Here is a 20,454-nt window from a genome sequence, read left to right as displayed (position 1 = left end):
TTTTGGTCCTATAAAAAAAATTATTTAACAGAGATAACAATTTTTTTTTTTTTTTGCTTTGTCAAAAGAGACCTAAAATATTAAAGAATAGAGGCGAAAAGAATAATTTTGAAAGGACAATTGTGTTATTTAAAAAATATTACTATTTACTTACAAAGTTAGAGTTAGAATTGTCATTTCCTTTAAGATTGGAGTTCAAATCTAAAAAAGTGGAGTGCTAATATGATCTTCCTGTTTTTTTAGTTTTATTTTTTTAGTATCTGGTACTTTATGTCGAGGTTAAAGTCGAGTCTATCAAACTCGTGTAAAATAACTTGGCTAAAAATTAATAAATAAATTGTTTTTATTAAATTTTAATATATTTTTTTTGATAAATATTTTACTACCACCGATCACTAAAAAAATAGAAAAATAATTTCTTTCATCCCAATAAACCTAGCCTAAGCGCTAGTTATTAAAGTGTCATTATTGTTACCGCTACTACAAAGTACAAAATGCTAATAACCGTTAAAATCTTGAGGATTAATGTAACTTCAGCAAATTTCCGGGAAAAAAAAAAAAAAAAATTAACTTCAGTTCCGAGTCTTCTGACCAAGGTCCAAGCAACTGAAGGAGCAACCTGACGTGGCGGTCTCCGGTTGGTCAGTAATTATAGAGGACTACTTAAAATTCACAGAAGCGAGGACCGGTTACTGTGAGAACGAATAACCGGAGTTCGACAAAGCACTTCGAAGTCTGAAGGAACGAACTGTTTCTCGCCGTTGTTCAGTCTCCGGCAAGCCGACGGTGAATATTTCTTTTCTTTCTTTGTTGAGTTTGGTCTTTTCTTCTCCTCCCTGCTCGATACTCAGATCAGGGTTAGGGTTTTTGTTGTTTTACTCTTACGCATTCTCTTTAATCCACTTCTTTCTGTGTGTGTGTGTGGTGGGAGAAATGTTCGCTTTGTATTTGCAATTTTGCAACCATATATACACATATATCACAGTATTTGCACCATACATTTCATTTACCATTATCACATTATTTTGCATAAGTTTATCCTTGTTGAAGGTGAAAATTTGTGCCCATCCTTATTGTTTATGGGGTCATTTACTTCTAATTGCTCTCTGCCTCTGAGTCTGAGCTGCATTTTGTCCTCCTATGCCATAGCTCACACAACCCAGATCTTTTTAATCTGCAAATGCAGGCAGAGGCGTCAACCAATATAATTAAGATTCAACGAAGCTATAATTTCATACAACTTTTTTTTTTTTCCCTTCATGAATGGGTGGTTGTTTCATTCCAAAAGATATTGCAATACAGTAGAATGGAAAAAGAGGACATGCCCTCCTAGGAAATCAACAATACAACTATACAAGAATGAATACATCGACTACCAATAGGACTGTCTGAACCAATCCAACAACAAATCAAAAAGGCAAAGCTGCCTGAAGAGATATAGAGGCTGCGTCAAGGTCATTGAACCATATAGTCTTCGCAAGCTCAGAGGAGTCTCTCCTGATACTCTAATGAAGTCTCATGTTCCTCTCCAGCCAAATTCCCCAAACCACAGCTGCAAAAAATCAAAAACTATTCTCTGAATTCTGGAATCAACATTGTTTTGAAACCAGACTACAAATTGCTCTAGTTTACTGCCTGAATCTGTGAACTAATGCCAAGTCCACTAAAAAAACTGTCTAAAAACAACACCCAAAGAACAAATGATCCTGCTCATATACATGGCATTTACAACCCTCTTTTCTGCAGGTTGTGAAAAGAAGGAATTTTATTAAGAAACACCAACCAAGTAGTGATAGAGCACCTTGGTCTACCCTTGCTCCAACATATAGATGACCAATGAAAAAAGGGATATTGAGTTCTGCACTTATTCCAAGCACTCTTGAAAGTGAAACTGCCATTATCCCATAGCCATTTGTCCTGCCTATCAGAAATGGATATTCCCTGAAGAAAACTCTTCAAATGCAGTTTTGTACTTGTTATTGATAGAAGTGCGAGTAACACACTTCTTCTTCAAAGCTGTGATTATAGAGTTTTTTTTTGTTTACTTGGCTAATTTTCTTTGACGGATCGATTGCATTTCGATCTATTTAAAGGAAAGATGACCCTGGACAAGTAGAATGGTATTTTGCAGTCAATCCCAAATAGTTAGACAACGCTTTTTTGAGTAGTGATACATACATAAATCTAGAACTCTCAATTGGGAGGCTTGGTTTCTTATTATGTGTTCAACACAAGAAGATAGGAAAAACAATAATAAAGAAGCAAACAATTTTTTTATGAACTAATGAAACTTTGTGTTCAAACAGTAACTCAACTACAATTCTCAAATTATCATTTATATCTCTCTCTCTTAGAATTCAAAGAGATGCAATTCCTTCTAAGTAAAAGGAATAAGTATGGAGCATAGCCATGAATGTACCTATCCAAATGATCTATCACCGCTTTTGATGGGGAAACTTCTCTTTTCTGACTGGTTCAAGCTTATCTGATTTGGTTAGAGGGACTCTGTTGTTGGGAATCTCATCATCACTACATAAAGTTGAAAATGCCATAGCAGTAGAACTGTACTAGGACAACTCTCTTGGAGGTCATTTTAGAAACTGTCTTTTGATGGATTTTGAGGTGCAGGGGCTTTAGCACTATCCTTTCTGTTGAAAGCATGGTAGTCTCATGCACAATAATAATGCCCTTCAAAAGAGGTAACAAATTTCAGCTTCTATATCAGGAAAGCTTTTCCAATCCATCAACACAAACAAAGATCACAAGCCCCACCTGCTTGTTTTTGGTTAAACCATCCCTTTCTTTTTGGGAAAACATCAGGGGTGTCTTTCATTATCATCAAATGTTCTTCCCCCACTTTGGCATGTTTTGAGAACAGCGTTGTATTTGGCTAATCTTTACTCTCACACGCACTCAAAGGATGATAACACAGGTTTTCCATTTGGTATTGGCCACTGCTGTTGTTGGTCACAAAAAGAAGATTTAGGATTCCATGGTGCAATAGTTCATTTGAACAACAATTATTTTTAGGTCTGACCACTAAATTAGTCTAATTTTCTCAAGCCTAACAATTCTTTTACTATGCATAACTCTTCTTCATCCATGGGCCCCACAGCTTTCTCTTTTCTCCTCATCTACAACTTAGCTTTTGCGTTTGAGATAAGATGTCTCTCAACAGCCTCTCCAATTTCTTGAGAACCAAAGAAAATAAGCATATTGTGAAAGGAAAATTGAAACTAGATCAATTTCCACATTTAAAGGTTTTTTATTTTTTATTCTTATTTTTTATTTTCATTTTAAAAAAGAATGAAACTTTATCATCTTTTTCTCTGAGTCATTCTCGTCCTGGATATCTAGTCTCCTTTTGGGTCTTCTTCTTCAGCTCAGAAAGAGAGCAAATGTCTGTTATTAGTATCGAATCCTCACAATCTATCCAGTTCAATCGATTTGTCAAATTGAGTTTGACAAATCAGTTTGAAGATGAACTTGTTTCTCGCCGCTCCGCAAGGCAACGGTAAAATTACCAGTGGTGATTATTATTTTTTGTTTGTTATTTGATTTGAGCTCACCTTTTCTTAGATGCATTTATTTATTTACTATTTCATTTGTTTTCCATTTTTTGTAGTTTACTTAGTGTATGCTTTATTCGTTATTTTGCACACAGAAGAGATTTCTATTTGTCCAAAAAAGAGCTTTTAGATTTGGAAAATTGTGTTGGTTGATAGTCCAATATCATTATAAAGAATTTAAATGCAGGAAATGTCCCTGGTTTCATGCATTTAACTTGTTGATGAAATTACTTTAAAAAAATCTGATGGAATAATGAACAGCCCCCAAGTCTGAATTATTGTATACATAATATTTGCTTGCTTCCTGTTAGCTTATAGCACTTAGGTTGACAAATCTGTGATCAAAACATGGCGTCTGTAATTTTGTTTATTTTACGGTGTGTAGTTAGTTAAGTTGGTTATGACACCTTGTCCAAGAGAAAATCAGAAATTTCACAAGTATGTAAGGAAAGAAAGGTAATTACAACTTGATTTGGGACTCTCACTAACCAGCATTTAACAATTAGGCTTTCATGATTTTCCTATTGGATTCATCTAATCCTTTTTTGATTTGCATTGAATTGTTTACGAAAACTTAATAAAATTAGAATCCTAATCTAAGAAGGATAGCAGACTTCGATTGATTGAGGGATCTACCGAAGCCTAGTGGCCTTGTGTCGATTGACCGACACTTGGCTTGATCGGTCAAGTAGGTTGGAATTCAGTTTCCTTTTTGAATTGAATTACTTAAGATCTAGGAAGCACATACACTTCTCTTTGGGGTGCTGTGACTGTGTAGGGCATGTGTTTGATGCCGACATGCGTGGGACACAGTCAGACAATTGTCTGACATGGCTAGAGGTGTCCTGCAATTTGAATTTTTTTTTTCCGTTGGTCGGACACGGCGTGGAGGACACCTTTGGTACAATTTTAGGTTATAACAGAATAGTTTTGAAAATATTTTTTTAGAAGAATGGGATTCCAATGCAAATTTAAAAAAGGATTAGATGATCCTCAAGCCGCCCCATCACGTTGGTCATGGACTCCTCCATGTCTTCCTAGTGTGCCTCAAAGCCTGCAGCGATGTCCTTCGACTTAGCCCTCGTCCTCGGTTCGGCTGGAGGGCGATTTTCCTCCCTACCACGCGGCTCCTCCTCTGGGATGTTAGTGTTAGCATATTTGAAAGTCGTGATTTATGGAATGATTTCTCATATTAGCAGATATTTGATTTAGATTTGATTTAGTTTCTTTTCTTGTAATATGAGCATGTGCTCTTATTTTATCTCTTATTTTATCTATAAATACTAGAGCTGTGAATGAGTGATTAATATCATTCAAGCTTTTACATATTATAAATCTCATTTAAACCTTTTACACAATTCTCTCATTTTTCTTTTTTTTATATTTCTACTTGGTATCAGAACCAAGGTGGTCCGACTGCAATAAGGGCATTGTGAGTTCGGCACCGCCCATTCGGGAATGGTCTAATGCCCGTCCACGAGGTGTCGAGTAGGTAGGGTGGTCCAACTGCAATGAGGGCATTGCGAGTTCGGCACCCACCCATTCAGAAACGGTGAGACATAGTTGTTTCTTTTTTGTGGTCTGAGGAGACATATTTGTTTTTTTTTTTTTTATGGTCTGAGGAGACATTGTTGATTCTTTCTTCTACATTGTTTAAATATATGTATAAAGGGGAATAGTCTGAGGAGACATTGTTGATTCTTCCATCTACATGTTTTAAACATGTGAAGGGGAATGATCTGAGGAGACATTGTTGGTTGTTTACTGCCTGAGGAGACATATTGTTGTTTCTTTACGGTCTGAGGAGACATTGTTGGTTGTTTACAGTCTGAGGAGATGTGATTGGTTGTTTACGGTCTGAGGAGACATTATTAATTTTTTATGGTCTGAGGAGACATTTTTAGTTTGTTGATCAACATTTTTAATCTAGTCAGATTTGCACTCTGCAACTTGTAAATTCTGAAGAAGGGTGCTATCAAGACCGTGTTTGAAGATGCGTTGTCCAAGTTGGGCGTTTCAGATATCCACGCACCAACTTGAGGGGTAGTGTTAGTATATATGATAGCCACGATTTATGGAATGACTTGCCATATTAGCATAGATTTGCTTATGCATATGTTAGCATATATGATAACCATGATTTATGGAATGACTTATCATATTAGTAGATATTTGATTTAGTTTCTTTTCTTGTAATATGAGCACGTGCTCTTATTTTATCTATAAATACTAGAGCTGTAAATGAGTGATTAATATCATTCAAGCTTTTACATATTATAAATCTCATTCAAACCTTTGACACAATTATCTCATTTTTCTTTTTATATTTCTACTGTTAGTCACGTCTGAGTGCTCCACCATAGCTTCCTTCACACAAGGTGTGACGCCTCACGACCTTAGCTTTAATACAAACTGTCACGGACTTGGACCTTTCCAAGCTCACGTGCAGCCTTAGACACGTTTAAGCCCCCTTGAAGTGCTAAGTCAGCCTACCCGAGTGTACTAGCTTAGTGAAGACTAAGGCTAGACAAGTGCTTGCTTGCAAGTGTGTGTATAGGAAGAGAGTTAGGCAAGTGAGCAAGAGAGTTTGGGAATGTAGAACTTGTATTGCACTAGAGAATATTACACTTGGTTGCTTGGTGAGGAGCAAATGAACTCCCACCTCCCATTTATAGGACTTTGGTCCTTACAAGAAAGTTCCAGAAATGTACAAAGGAGAGGTCTAGAATGGGGTTATAGAATCGTCCAAAGAATAATCTATACAATTCTAGAATAATCTAGAAAAGACTATACATATCTACACAACTCTAGATAAGTATAGAAGGGTCTAGACAACTTCACACTACTCTAGAGAATTCCGGAAAGTTCCATACTTGTGTAGAGAAGGCTAGAAAGTTCTCAGTCCATGTAGGCTGCCATGTCATCTCATTCTGGGCGTCTGCGTGGCCTAACCTATGGTTGCGGGGCATGACAAAATGCTGTAAAGGATATTCTGGAAGAACTAGCAATTCGAGTCCTAGATGGATTCAACCTCTGTAAAGCATTATAAATAGAGGCCAGTCCTTCCAAGTAAAGATATACAAGTTTTCTGTTAAACATTAATCTGAATAGTTATTTTTGAGTGTTGTGAGTTTCATTGACTTTTCCAAGTTAACAAATTTTCGCACCTATATACTTTAATGCATCTCAAAAAGCATTTAGATGAATCAAATATAAAAATCTTTTTTGTTTTTTGTTTTGTTTTGTTTTTTTTTTTTTTTTTTGGGTAATTGAATCAAATATAAAAATCATGAAACCCTAATTGCTAAGCGCATGAACCCTGGTTGGTGAGTGTCCCAATTCAAGTTGTTTGTCATCGCTTTAGTATTCATTAATATATGAAATTTTAGATTAAGAGTAAAAATGGTTATGATAGGCAACAATTTTACTTATCATTGCAAATCTGAAGGAAAGTTGAATGAGGCAGCATATTATTTTCCAAAATGAAACAATGTGGGTTATGGATTTATACTTCTTTGTTACAAAAATCTTTATTTTTCGCACATACCATGATAACCATAAGATATTACACGCACATAATTACAATCATGAAATCCTAATTGCAAAATGCATGAACACTAGTTGGTGAGTGTCCCAATTCAAGTTGTTTGTCCACGCATTAGCATTCATTAATATATGAAGAATTTATATTAGGAGCAAAAATGGTTATGATAGGCAACAAGTTCACTTAATCATTGCAAATCTGAAGGAAATTTAAATGAGGAATTATATTATTTGCCAAAATGAAACAACGTGGGTTATAATTTATACTTATCTGTTATTAAAATCTTCATTTGTGGCACATACCATGATAATTATAAGATATTACATGCACATAATTAAACTTTTCCGTAAATTAAATTCTTCACCTAAAGAAAGATCGAACCATATATTTCATGTTATTTACTGGCAGTGATCAGTCTACATGATGAGACGAATTAACTTTCCTTCTTAAATAGTTTTTCCCTAAGCTATTTTTACTTTCTTGAAAAATAAATGAAGTATCTTCGATTCTTCCTTAAACTTTGAAGAATTTAGAATTTTTAAGCACCACAAACACTGTTGTCAATTAGTTATTTATGAAGACTAAGATAGAGATACCCAACGCGAGATGGTGGATGGTAATGGAGGTTTAACAGATATATTTTTTGCCTTTTTGTTACTTGACAGATTCTACTTGATTGCAGCAAACAATTTAATGCAACTGCTGATACCATTACACATATAACCAATGTCTTTTCTTTCCTGAATCACATATTACCAATGTCGGTTTTATATTGTGCCATTATCACCCAAGAAAAACTTAAAATAATTAAAAGATTGTTTTACCTTCTTGAATTGAGGTTGATATAATGATTGTCCTCGTATAAGCAGTGATAGAACATTTCCTATGAAATTGAATATGAGATATTCTTGCTTTTGTGATTATTAGTGACTTATTGGTGAGATATGGGCTCTAACTAATGCATGTTAACTTCTCTGTCGTTATGCATTTACCAGTTTTCATATGATTTTGTATATATTAAGATCATTAGACCAAATCCAGCATGTACGCTTGCCATGGGAGTACCTAGGTGGGCAACCATGCATGTTAACTTCTCTGTCGTTATGCATTTACCAGTTTTCATATGGTTTTGTTTATAGTAAGATCAGTAGACCAAATCCAGCATGTACGCTTCCCATGGGAGTACCTAGGTGGGCAACCATGTTTGGACTCTCCTGACCATGCTGCTGAAGATATATGAACATATCATCATATTAGGTCGATGAATGTGGATTTAAAATATTTTAGTTGAAGCCTGTCTATATTGGTTTTATAGAAACTGGACCAGTAATTGAACTTGGAAAGCATCTGGTTAGTTTTTTAGGCGGGACTTGTGGTTCAATCTGTCAAACTGGTTAATAAATTCCATTAAATTGTTATTACTGAATAGGAAAGTGTTATGAATGTGTATTTAAACATTTTTGTTGAAGCCTGTGTATATCGGTGTTATAGAAAATATGGACCAGTAATTGAACTAGGAAATCGTCTGGTTAGTTTTTTTGGGTGGGCCTGGTGGTTCAGTCAGTCAAACTGGCAAATATATTCATCATGGAATTGTTTTTACTAAAAATTTAGTGTTAAAACAGAATAATTAATAAAAGCATCATCCATTTTGTCATTTAATGAACATTCACCACATGTTTTATATCTTTAACAGGCTTGTCATTATTTTGCTCCATTAATATCGTGTACGTGTTGCAGATTGTATCATGCGTCACTACCAAGATAATAGAATTAACTAAGAATGTCCACACTAAACACATGCTATTGCTTTCTTTATAAATTTGTAACTTCTATTAAAATCAGTCAATCTAACCTGCTTCCAAGTGATTAAAAAACACTCTATGGTTTACATTCTTTGCCTTTTTGTATGTCTTGTGTTTGAAAGTTTTCAATTGAGAGGACTCTTGTTAATAATTTAATCCGCATATCGTTGCTGATCTGTGTGCTACCTTTTCTAAATTTTCAAAGCTACTAATCAAGAAAAACAAAGCTAAGTATGGATTTTGTTTGATACTTCTGAAAATACATGCTATTGTTTTTTTCTCAAAGTTTTTCTCAACTGTATGCATTTTGTTCTATTTGGGTATGGTTGCCTGTAATTGAATGCACAAGCATTGCTCACTACTTGATATAGAGATTTTAAGTTTTATTTATTTATCATTTAGAGGTTCATAAAAAATATAAAATGGAACCCGGCTTTCCCATACACCAGTGCATGCACAATATATATATTCACTGGCTTCAAACAATAGGTAAAATTTCTAACCCTTTTTTTTTTCTTTTCCGAAATTAAAGCAACTGACATATTGATGGAATGGGGATTCCTACCACTGGGCTATCATACCACATCCCTAAAATTTCTAACTTGCAGGAGGTGAATATTGACTGAAGCCTGTAGAAGTGAACTTGGAAACATGAATGTGGAAGAGTGTGTAGTTCCTCAAATGAAGCCTGCTGTTGTTTTGACTGGAACTGCCAAGGAAAGATCTGGACCACTTGTTGGTCTGGTTGACATTGGTGTCAGTGAAGGTGCTTACTTTTTTCAGGTTGCCTTGCCTGGTGTTCGGAAAACTCAATGTAAGATCCTTCTTTTTTCTTCAATTATCAGACATGCTATGTGGGTGATTTGTGAATACAAATATAATCACACAATCTCGACTATGGACTTGAAACTTTGAATTCTGGCCATGAGACTAGAATAAATTACCATGTCATTTAAGTTTTACCATCACATTGGAGACCAGACTTGTGAGGTTCATGATGTTGTGCAGAATGCTATGGCATGTGCTGCGCGCTTAAATAGGTGACACATTTTGAAATGTTTTTATACTCAGCTGTTAGTAAAATGTAGGTACAACTAATAATGCTTCAGGAAATTTAGCATCTGCATTAATTCGCGCAATATTCTCAATGAATAATTGGGAAAGAGAACATATTTCTGATCTGATGGAGCTTGTTTGTGAATGTAGGTAACGTGAAGTGTCATATCCAACGTGATGGGAGGGTGCATATAGAAGGACTGATAACCGGTGGAGGAGTTCTGCAGGATCCTTCAAGTTTGTACGAGTTGAAAGTCCAGCAATTATCTCCACCTGGACCATTCACAGTCTCTTTTAATTTGCCGGGACCTGTTGACCCAAGACTATCTTCGCATAATTTTAAGTCTGACGGCATCCTTGAAGTCATTGTCAGGAAATTCAGACGGCCTAGTGTTCTGCCGGATGGTTTTCCGTCTTTGTAATTTGAGGACTACCAAACCAAAATTTACATGTTAATCCTACATAGCCTTGTTTGGGAAAATTTGGGTTATATTGTGTTGTGAAAGGACACTCATCACTGTGGACCATGCTTCTGCTTACTACTAGAATTTTTTATTTTTATTTTTATTATTAATTTTTGTGGGTAAACTGTATACTACGGCTACTTGTGCAAGAGTCCGATATCATTCAATGCACCTTTGACATTTGCCTTGACAGTATTTGGCAATGAGCAGGATCACTAAGAGTGGCTGGGGTGGCCCACGGGCCGGTTAGGTTTGTTTTGGGTGAACCAGAGCCAAACTGATACCAACGGTAGTGAGAACCGAAACGAACCATTGTGATTCGTGGTTCGGTTGGGAATTTTCTATATGTATGCATGTGTACACACCAATAAAATGAAAAACCAAATATGGAAATATGTTTGTGATGATAATATGTGTTGTAATGTATGGTAACCTTTTTCTTTTTATTTTTAATTTTTGGTTAATTTCAGTATGGACAATTTTTATCTTCAACCATCTTTAAAAAAAAATAACTCACCTAAGTCCATTTCTATTTTTTCGTTGAAGGTTCTCTTAAATACAATTGGAAAAGACAATTTTATCTCTAATTTTTTAATCTCATTTATTCCAAAATATCAGCTTAAATGATCATTTTACCCCTACACACACCGACCACCGAGACATGGGAACGAAGATGAAGCACGACGGTTGGAGTTCACGGCTCTGTTCGGAGCTTCGCCGTTAGGTTCGTTGACGCTCTGATATATAGATATATGGCGAAGCTCCGAACAGAGCCGTGAACTCCAACCGTCGTGCTTCATCTTCGTTCCCATGTCTCGGTGGTAGGTGGGTGTAGGGGTAAAATGGTCATTTAAGCTGATATTTTGGAATAAATGAGATTAAAAAATTAGAGATAAAATTGTCTTTTCCAATTGTATTTAAGAGAACCTTCAACGAAAAAATAGAGATGGACTTAGGTGAGTTATTTTTTTTTAAAGATAGATATATAGATATATATCTATATATCAGAGCGGCTTTGGCGCTGGAGACAGAATAGAGGGCTTTGGTGCTGGAGAGAGAGGGTTGTGGCGGTGGAGACAGAACAGAGGGCTGTGGTTGTTGTCGGCAGCATCGTGGAAGAAGACAATCACGAGGAGGAGGTCGCCGGACGGATTCCGATGACGCAACGGCGAACACTCCGAGGACGACCACCGCTGGTTTAACAGAGATTCACAACTTTGACTCCGACGTTTGTAGATTCCAATGACACTCAGAGGATGCCGACGAATGGGTGTTCCAGATTTCGACGACGGATGGGTGTTGCCAGTGGTAGTTGGGGTGGCGACGGATGGGTCTTGCAGATTCCGGTGACAAATGGGTTTTTCAGATTCCGATGATTAATGGGTCTTGCAGATTTTGGCAACGAGATTAGTGATGGGTTAGGAAAGTGGTGGTGGCGGCGGCGGCGGCGGCGGCGGCGGTGGCGAATGGTGATGGGTTGGGATTGGGATTATGTGGGTGGTGGCAGCGGCGATTAAAGGATGTATGTATGTATATATATATATCTCTGTGTGTGTGTATGTATATATATATATATCTGTGTGTGTGTATATATATATATATATAATTTGTAAATGTATAAATTTTTAGGGGTATTTTAGTCTTTTAATTTAATTTTTTTTAGTAGAATTGTTTTCACAAATTCAAAAGGGTATTTAAATCATTTTATATCTAAATTGTCCAATTGTGAAAAATAAAACAAAAATTTGTAATGTGAAATAATAATTATTTTGATAAGATATTTATAGATGAAATATAACCCAATCATTTTAGTGAAATTAACTTTTTTCTTTTTTCTTTTTTAATTAAAATTGAACTTGTGTGTTATATATATATATATATATATATATAAGTAACAGTTCGGATGGATCCTTTTGAACTCCAAACCGGAACCACATCATTAACAATGGTTCTTTAAATATTAAAATAGGAATCAAATTGTTCCATTATAGAACCGGACCAAATTGAACGAGACCAAGCCGTAACAAGAACCATATTGTAAACAATGGTTCTTAGTTTTCAGAATTGGAATGGAACTTTTCCATTATACAACCAGACCAAACCATATGTTTCGTTTGGTCTGGTTTTTTAGTGCACCCATAAGATTATCTTTTATATGTTCTTTTTTTGTTTAAATTCTTTTTTTTCCCTTCTCGCTTGTGACTCCCATTTGGTTCATGGACTTGGCGAGACAGAAAAGAAAAGGAAAGGGAGAAGAAAAAGGAAAAGGAAAGGGAAAAGGACAGGGAAAACCATTTCTACTCATCTTATCTTATACATAAAAAGCAATTGGAAAACAGAGCTCAAATGGTTGCGATTAAGCAAAAAGAAAGGGAAATTCCTCACTATTTTAAAGTGGTAACAAAACAAGGGAAAATAAGATTTTTCCTTACATAACCTCACCAAATTTCACAAACCAAACGGAGCTTATGGGTTCTGTTTTGATTGTCCAAGGGCTCATTCTACTTATAATGTGGTGTAATATTCTGAGTTTCAGTAAGTTCTTTCTTGATCCATAAATTGAAGTTGTAACGGTAATAATGCCTCAACAAGTCCATGTTGAGATTCTTCGTGAGTTTGGGGGGCCTAATGTCAGATTCTACTTATTGTTTAAATTAAACTTTCACATAAACACATCGTTAAGTTTCTCAAAAAATTTGGAGGGGCCAAATAACCAATTGTTATTATAAATTTTAGGGTAAATTGCAGGACACTCCTCATGTTTGCCTAAAAAATTGGTGGATACAACTTAGGTAATTTTTGGACAATAACACCCCCACGTTTGCTTAACCGAACAAAGACATACTAAACGTGATGAAAGTTCATGTTTTCCCTTTGTTTTCAAAGTTGACATCACACCCAAACAACATCACTACCACCAGAGCCCCCCAAATTAGGCCTTATCCCCTTTCTTACACACACCACACCAACCCCATCACACTCAACCATATTTAACCCACCACCACTGTCCACAACCACTCCTACATGAACCCACCACCACCCTATCACACCTAAGATGCACAGAACCTATCGCCGATGTTCAAGGATGACATTGACGGGACTTACCGGTGTGGAATGAACTGCGATCGGATCTAGTTCGTGATCGCACCGAGTCTAAAATTCGTAACCTTCAAATCGCCTTTGTCGTCGACGAGGAGATCTCGGTGGCAACAAGGGCGGTTCGGCCGTGGATGATCTAACTGGCGATGGGTTGTGCAGAGCTCGATTTGGCAGTGGAATAGCGACAGCGATGGACTGTGGACGACTGTGTGTTCGGAACACGGACGGCGGTGTGCTTGGCTGGTGGAGACGGCTGTTGAAAATAAAGTTGATTTTAGAATTTTAGTTGTAATTTGTATTTTCAAGTATTTGGTATACATGATGCATGTGTGCATTTCATGTTAGTGGGGTAGTAAATGGTCTTGATGAAGAAGGTTATGTAAGATTAAGAGGTATGTGAATTAAGTCTCCTAAATACCATGTTAGTGGGAGTAGTGGGAGTTAAGCCTAAATGTTATGTTAGTGTAAGTAATTAGACACTTAAATGTAATTGTTACACCTATGTTTATGTGGCCTATATATTCATGTACTCTAGACAAATAAGAGTAGAAGTGGAATAAAATAATTTTTCAAGTATTCCTCCATATCATTCTCTTCCAAATATTATAGTGTTGTGTGTGTATCTACGCTACTATTTCTGACAAAGTGGTATCAAAGCAAAGTCAGAAAGTGGTATCAGAGCAAAAGCCAACAAAGTGGTATCAGAGTCAGGTTCCATATCAGAGCCAGGTCATTATCAGAACCAGATTTCATGTTCAGAGCCTAGACGATCCTGAAGGCCTGACGAAGTTGATCCTAAAAGGTTTAACATTTGAGAAAAACATGTTTCTCCTTGATGATGATGAAGGGGAGAAAATGTATTTTCTTAGTAAAAAGATAATGTTCTCTAATTACAAGAGAATGAGAATCATCACGACTTCATACCTCAAAGCATGTGATTTGGGATGTTGTTGGAGAAGAGCCAAAGAATGGCATGTCCAACAAGCTTCGTGAAAAGAAAGAAGATAAGGCATTGGTAGTGTTGCAAAAGGCAATACATCAAGAAATTTGGAAAGTCCAAAACTCCAAGTTGTATTTGGAAGATGCTCGAGACCATCGTTTCCAATTATAGAGGTGAATCACTACCCATGGAGTATTAGGTACAATGCTTTGAGGATGATGAGTTTACGAAGGCTGATTATGAAAGTCTTGAGGACAAAGGTATGGAGAATGAAGAGGCGTACAACACAAATGAAGTTGAAGAATTTGAAGAACAACTTGAAATGGTGAATGAGGAAGAGGTAAAGAAATGTGTTGAAGAAGGGATTAAAAAAGTGGAGGAGAATGAAGTTAAAAGAGAGGACAAAGGAGAAGAAAGTGCTAAAGAAGATGCACAAGTTGATGAATTTGGTGCATTAACATCTTCAGGTATAGTTACAAATTCCACCTTGAAAGAACTTATATTTGAATTATTTGATAAAATTATAATTTATTCATATTCATCTCAATTGGAAAAAGAAATCAAATATTATGAAAATTATGTTCATGTTGTGGAGAATGACGAACTTCTCTTAAAGAAAGTTGTTCCAAAGAAGTACGAGATTGAAGCCCAAGATGATAAGAAATTCTCAAATTATTTTTTAAAAAATAGTTTGGAGAATTTTGTAATTGATACAGGTTGGGTGAATATAGAGTTATTTTTTAACTCTAAAGAAGAAGCATATGTGAAGTTGAAGAGTCATAAAAAATTCAAGAACAAAAAAGATTAATGGTGCGTTTGTATAAAGAGGATGATATATGATTATGTGAAGACATCAAATAAGCATTTGAAATTTTTTCACATGCCATATACGTCAATGGAATGGCCAAAAAGATTGTTGCAGATGAAGGAGGTGGAACTCAAGACAAAGTAACAAACTTTTGATCGACTTTCAAGTTACAAAATCAAGTTTAAAGAGGGGTGTTGAAAATAAACTTGATTTTAGAATTTTAGTTGTAATTTGTATTTTCAAGTATTTGGTATACATGCTGCATGTATGCATTTCATGTTAGTGGGGTAGTAAATGGTCTTGATGAAGAAGGATATGTAAGACTAAGAGGTATGGGAATTAAGTTTCCTAAATACCATGTTAGTGGGAGTAGTGGGAGTTAAGCCTAAATGTTATGTTAATGTGAGTAATTGGACACTTAAATGTAATTGTTACACCTATGTTTATGTGGCCTATATATTCATGTACTCTAGACAAATAAGAGTAGAAGTGGAATAGAATAATTTTTCAAGTATTCCTCCATATCATTCTTTTCTAAATATTATAGTTTTGTGTGTGTATCTACGCCACTATTTCCAACAAAGTGGTATCAAAGCAAAGTCAGAAAGTGGTATCAGAACAAAAGCCAACAACGGCTGGTTCGAGACGGCAGCGAATCCGCGACTAAAGAAGTCGCGATTCCGGTGAGGCGGTGATAATCAGTGACTCGGAATGAATCGGCGATGGCTGAACGGCGAGGACGATGGGCTGTGGAAACGATGGTAGAGAGCTTCGGACGACAGCCGGTGAGCAAGATGGACTGTAAATGGGTTGCTCTCTCTGTGTTTTTTGTTTTTCTTGGATTGAAACGACGAATCTGTGTTTTTTTGTTACGAGAGAATTGAAATATATTTTAGGGCATATTAGACATTTTATGTCAATTAAGGCGGCGTTTGGTTCCTAATGTTATTGTTCAAGTTTGCAAACCTGGGGTGTCACTGTTTAAAAATGGCTTAAATTGTATATACTTATCTTTTAGACAAATCTAAAGTAGTGTCATTGCAATTTACCCTAAATTTTAAAATTATTTTTTCATATAACCATATATCTTAGGTTTCTCAAAAAAATTGATGGGTCCATTGCCCCTCTTAGTTTACAAGCGGAGGTAAATTACACCTACCTCTCTGAAATTTAGACAAATTATAAAGGCATATATTTTCGGCTCTTATGGCTTTCGACATAAACTTAGTGAACCAATGTCATACTTCAAATGAAATGTAAAGAATTTTCTTTATGAGAATCACATCATATCATGATCACAATAATCCAAACATCATACAAAGGAGGAAAAAAAAAAAAAGAAAAAAGAAAAAAAAAAAAGTTGCAGTAAAAAATGAAGGAAATCACTTCTTTTTAGTAGGGTAAGAAGCCATTTTGTTGATTCCACATAGTCCTTGAGGCTTCCCAGTGTTTCTCTTCATCCTTATGTATCCTTTCTCTCCCCATTTTGATCCCCAAGAGTTCTTCACAATAATGTAGTCCACCCCCTTGGTTGAACCATATCCAACAGCTGCCACTCCGTGGTCCAGCTCACTTCCACAATGCCCATCAAACACACCCTACAACAAAATCAATCCATAATCACATCACATTTGCTTCCATATATATATATATATATATATATAGCAGACAAATATACATGGAGTTGCAGTGTGTGTATATATATATATATTTTAAGCAGCTTACCCCACTGTAAAATTGGAAATCTCTGCCAGAGGCCTCAATGGCCACACTTAGAGGCTGGTTTGCAAGTGCCTTCAAGAGGCTCTGTTCGTTGTTCTCCGGCACGTCATGGTACCCACTAATGGTCACAACCTCTGATTCTCCCTGATATGCGTTAACCCAAAACATTAGGAAAAAAAATAAGGTCAAGTGCAGAATACTTATAGCACATATCACACTCTTTACATGCAAAAAAAAAAAAAAATAACTGTGTAAATAGGTTCATCTGACAAATTTAAAACTTAAGTTGACTAAATTACCTTACTGAACCATATTATAAAATATATAAAAACCTTACTGAACCATATTATAAAATATATAAAAATAAATAATTTTATAAAATGACCGAAAATGACACTATTGGAGGACGCCTCCCATGTGTAAAAAATAGTCTTAAAGTTTTAATTTGGTACAAATAGGTCACTCTGACAAATTTAAATAATAAATTGACTAAATTAACTTTATTGAATTATTTTATAAAATATATAAAAATAAATAATTTTATAAAATAACTTAAAAAGACAGTATTGGAAGGACACCATCAATGGACAAGTAAAGATAAAAATAGAAAATAAAAATAAAAGTATAAAGGTAAAGTAAAGATAAAAATAAAAAAATAAAAAAACGAAAGTAAAGTGCAAACTAAAGAAAAGAAATCTGCTTCAAACTTCGAAAACCAGTGCACACTGATATTGAAATTTTTTTTTAATTATTATTCATTATTTATTTATTTAGTAGTGTTGGTAAGAAAAAAATAAAATGAAGAAAAAAAAATTAGTAAGAAACAGTAAACTAAAATCTCAACAAATTCAAGTAAAAAAGTTTAGAGATATACATAAAGAAAAAAGCTTAATTTTTTTTTTTTTTATAAAAAAAGGTAATGTGCATATAACACCCCTATATTATAAGATTAGTAGCATATATATCCCCTTGGGCATTTTTGGAAGAGTAAAAGAGCAAAACGAGTATTACATCACTAATTTATATTAGGAAGGGTATTTTAACACAATATGAAAAGATTATGGATGTTTTTTGCACACTTTTTAAAATAGGGAATAATAGTGCCATGCGGAGTATACGGAGTATATTTCGAGATGTTTTCTGCACTTGTCCCAAAAAAAATAGTAAGTGTTACTTAAAATGAGAATCATGTAGTTGAATGCTTAAAATTAAAAAAAAAAAACATAAAAAATTATCAATTTACAAGTAATGCTAATTAAAATTTAAAATTTTGAGCACTTTAGGATACAGTATATAATTAGGGTCATCTTATATACATCATGGATTCTTTACCTTCCTCTCATCACAAGTGCCTTCCTTCATAATATAAGGATAGTCATCTTCCTTATGAAGCCCATGGTTAGAAATGATGAAGGCGAACGCATAATCCATGAGACCTCCATTGCAGCCATGGTTGTAGGTTGTGTCACAGTCAATTAACTCTTGCTCCGACAGAGACGTTAAATTTCCGGTCACTATTTGGTTGATGCCCTCAACAGCAGCCACAGTTGAAAATGCCCAGCAACTCCCTGAATATATATATATATATTTATACACACACATTTATCATTAGATTTCATATACCATCAGACCATTATATACACACCCACTCAATGATACCAATATTTAGGGTTTGTTTGCCCTTGTGTTTTTTTTTTTTTGAAAGGTTAATAAGATTATATTGCATAAGTCAAAGATACTTGTTTGCCCTTGTTATATCTTATAATAAGCACTTTTTTAGGTAGATGTAAAAAATTAAGTACTTACCACATGAACCTTGGTTCTTGACGCGAGTAACAGCTCTTTTCTTTCTCCAGTCCACGGATTTAGGCAAATCCACAACATTTTTGTAGGTGAATTCCTCAGTAGGGTACTTTCTTGTATTTGACAAGTCAACTTTAACGCCTAGATACATTTTTTTGAACTCTTCATGGCTCAGATCTGCAAATTCATTCAATCCAAGCCAATAGTTACTAACCATTTTATTCCTATCATCGATGTGCTTCAGATTATCCTTGAAAACTTGGAATCTCTGCAACTTCTCTTCAACACTTTCGTATGCTTTGCCATGTTTGGACATCCATGATTCAAACAGATCAAGGAGTCCGTCCAGGGAAGTCAAATCCTCTGGCGAATAACCCACAATAGAGAAATCGCGAGCGAAAGCAAAACAGGCGAAAGACGAGACTAAGAAGGAGATGAATAATGATTTAGAGAATGTAGAGAGAGCCATTTCTATCAGGGGTTAAAGGAAAGAATGGTAAATAGTGAATGGATGAAGACGAGGAGGGAGATGGGGTGGCATTTATATAGTCTTTCGTCTCACTCTCATATGTTGCTTCCAAGTCAAGTTTTTGAATTTTATATGTCAATCAATATACCGAGTCTTTAAGGTTGGTTCTTTTAGCGGACTTTCAATCCAAGCATGTTCCTATCAACCTTTGTGATATCATAGATGACGAATTTTATGGTGCTGCACTGCACCATATCAATTTGCATTTGGAGCCATTTTCAAATTTTGATCAAAAGAGTCCATCACAAACTTGAAATTACTTTGGTATCATGTAAATTGGTGATTTGGTATTGATAAAAATAAATTTTTAAAAAATCACAATCAAACACCGAACCCCGCACTCCCACATCTAATTCCAACTTTATAATGTAAATTCCTATGTTTCCAAAGGCGATGTAACTAAATACATGCACTTACAAAAATGGTGTATTAAATTTTGGCAGGCGACAACGCACTCCATTTGTTTTCAATTGCACTTTAATTGCCTATGTTTTTTAAAGGAAATAATAAGAAGTCTTTAAACTCATTAATACATTATTTCTTATTTTAAAATGTCATAACTATAGTATAACTTTAACTTTTTTTTACTACCTTCTTTACTTCCTTTACTATTTTTTTTTTTTTTTTTCATAGGTTCTCTCAAAGAACATAATTTACTCAATAGAGATAATTTTAATTTTGACAGTCAAAACAGATAATTTATTCAATGAAGTTAAGTATTATTATTATTATTTTCAGGTTTAGAGTAATTTTTTTTTTTGGGTAATTTTTTATGGGTCTCGTCAAAAGAGATAATTTGTTCAATAGAAATAATTTTTTTTTTTTTTAGTCTTATCAAAAGATATAACTTATTCAAAAAAGATTATTATTTTCGAATCTTTTTTTTTCGTACTTTTTTTTTTTAGGATCTTGATAAAAGAGATAATTTCTTCAACAAAGGTATTTTTTTGGGGTTTATTTTCCTTGTCAAAGGTGATAAATTTTTATTTTTTGTTCAAGTCAAAATTAAGAGGCAATTTATTCAAGATAAATAACTTATTATTCAATGGAGATTAAATTTTTTCTTTTTTTTGGTCTTCTCAAAAGAAACCTAATATAATAGTAAGGATTAGAAA

The 20,454-nt window shown here is 34.9% G+C and overlaps 2 protein-coding genes across 2 annotated transcripts; one reads left to right on the top strand and one right to left on the bottom strand.

Moving 5' to 3' along the window:
- Positions 1 to 673: 673 nt before the first annotated feature.
- LOC132278518 (increased DNA methylation 3-like) lies at positions 674 to 10,633 on the top strand. The gene is made up of 3 exons (XM_059780323.1): positions 674 to 786; positions 9,527 to 9,732; positions 10,125 to 10,633. The coding sequence occupies exons 2-3, from the start codon at positions 9,570 to 9,572 to the stop codon at positions 10,394 to 10,396; spliced, it is 435 nt and encodes a 144-aa protein (XP_059636306.1). The 5' UTR covers positions 674 to 786; positions 9,527 to 9,569; the 3' UTR covers positions 10,397 to 10,633.
- A 5,902-nt stretch (positions 10,634 to 16,535) lies between these two features.
- On the bottom strand, positions 16,536 to 19,306 carry LOC132279447 (cysteine protease XCP1-like). The gene is made up of 4 exons (XM_059781427.1): positions 18,814 to 19,306; positions 18,340 to 18,575; positions 17,011 to 17,151; positions 16,536 to 16,883 (listed from the first exon to the last, which is right to left on the bottom strand). The coding sequence occupies exons 1-4, from the start codon at positions 19,277 to 19,279 to the stop codon at positions 16,668 to 16,670; spliced, it is 1,059 nt and encodes a 352-aa protein (XP_059637410.1). The 5' UTR covers positions 19,280 to 19,306; the 3' UTR covers positions 16,536 to 16,667.
- Positions 19,307 to 20,454: the final 1,148 nt, after the last annotated feature.

The sequence above is a fragment of the Cornus florida genome, unplaced genomic scaffold, assembly GCF_030987335.1.
Source record: "Cornus florida cultivar Cherokee Brave unplaced genomic scaffold, ASM3098733v1 CherokeeBrave_3.0.0_Hap2_Chr10, whole genome shotgun sequence".
NCBI classification, from domain to species: Eukaryota; Viridiplantae; Streptophyta; class Magnoliopsida; order Cornales; family Cornaceae; genus Cornus; species Cornus florida.
The sequence above is the reverse complement of the archived record's forward strand: the minus strand, read 5'-3'. Positions and strand labels throughout refer to the sequence as shown.

Bases quoted from the DNA above. Each gene is read 5' to 3' on its own strand.
- LOC132278518 (XM_059780323.1), top strand. From the start codon at position 9,570: ATGAATGTGGAAGAGTGTGTAGTTCCTCAAATGAAGCCTGCTGTTGTT. The intron at 9,733-10,124 runs GTAAGATCCTTC...TTGTGAATGTAG, and splicing joins TGGTGTTCGGAAAACTCAAT to GTAACGTGAAGTGTCATATC.
- LOC132279447 (XM_059781427.1), bottom strand. From the start codon at position 19,279: ATGGCTCTCTCTACATTCTCTAAATCATTATTCATCTCCTTCTTAGTC. The intron at 17,152-18,339 runs GTAAAGAATCCA...AACGCATATCAG, and splicing joins GCACTTGTGATGAGAGGAAG to GGAGAATCAGAGGTTGTGAC. The intron at 16,884-17,010 runs GTAAGCTGCTTA...ATTTTGTTGTAG, and splicing joins ATTTCCAATTTTACAGTGGG to GGTGTGTTTGATGGGCATTG.